The 434-nt window shown below is 35.7% G+C and overlaps 1 protein-coding gene across 1 annotated transcript; it reads right to left on the bottom strand.

Moving 5' to 3' along the window:
• On the bottom strand, nucleotides 1-168 carry LOTGIDRAFT_71163 (hypothetical protein; the record flags this gene model as incomplete). Its single annotated transcript, XM_009052024.1, has 1 exon — nucleotides 1-168. A coding segment is annotated over one exon (168 nt), but the record flags the coding sequence as incomplete, so codon positions are not given.
• Nucleotides 169-434: the final 266 nt, after the last annotated feature.

Below are 434 nucleotides of genomic sequence, written 5' to 3'. Positions count from 1 at the left end.
AACCTCTTTGAGATGATTCAGATCTATCTTATTGCCTACTAACATAATTCTGCAATTAGGATCTGCATGTTCTCGTAATTCTTCTAACCATTTCTCCAGACTTTCAAATGTTAACTGTTTAGTTATATCATATACAACCAACGCCCCTACAGCACCACGATAATACCTGAAAAATAATACCTGAAAAATGTCATTAAATTGAACAAATTCCTCATTCCCCAAAATGTTAAAGATATAACATAAATAAATATACTGCTTGCAATCATCCTATCTGTTGTGTCTAGGTTCGAACGTATGTGACGCCGAAACAGTATATACGCTTCTGGTTGCTTGCTTTGCACGAGGTCACATGACGTCATTCACTTTGTAGTAGGTCGGCGGGCTGACCGCCATTGTTGTAAGAATTTCATGTATAATAAATTTAAGTTTTAATC

Source organism: Lottia gigantea (genome assembly GCF_000327385.1).
Source record: "Lottia gigantea unplaced genomic scaffold LOTGIsca_17836, whole genome shotgun sequence".
Classification (NCBI taxonomy): domain Eukaryota; kingdom Metazoa; phylum Mollusca; class Gastropoda; family Lottiidae; genus Lottia; species Lottia gigantea.
This window is presented reverse-complemented; position numbering and strand designations above follow the sequence as displayed.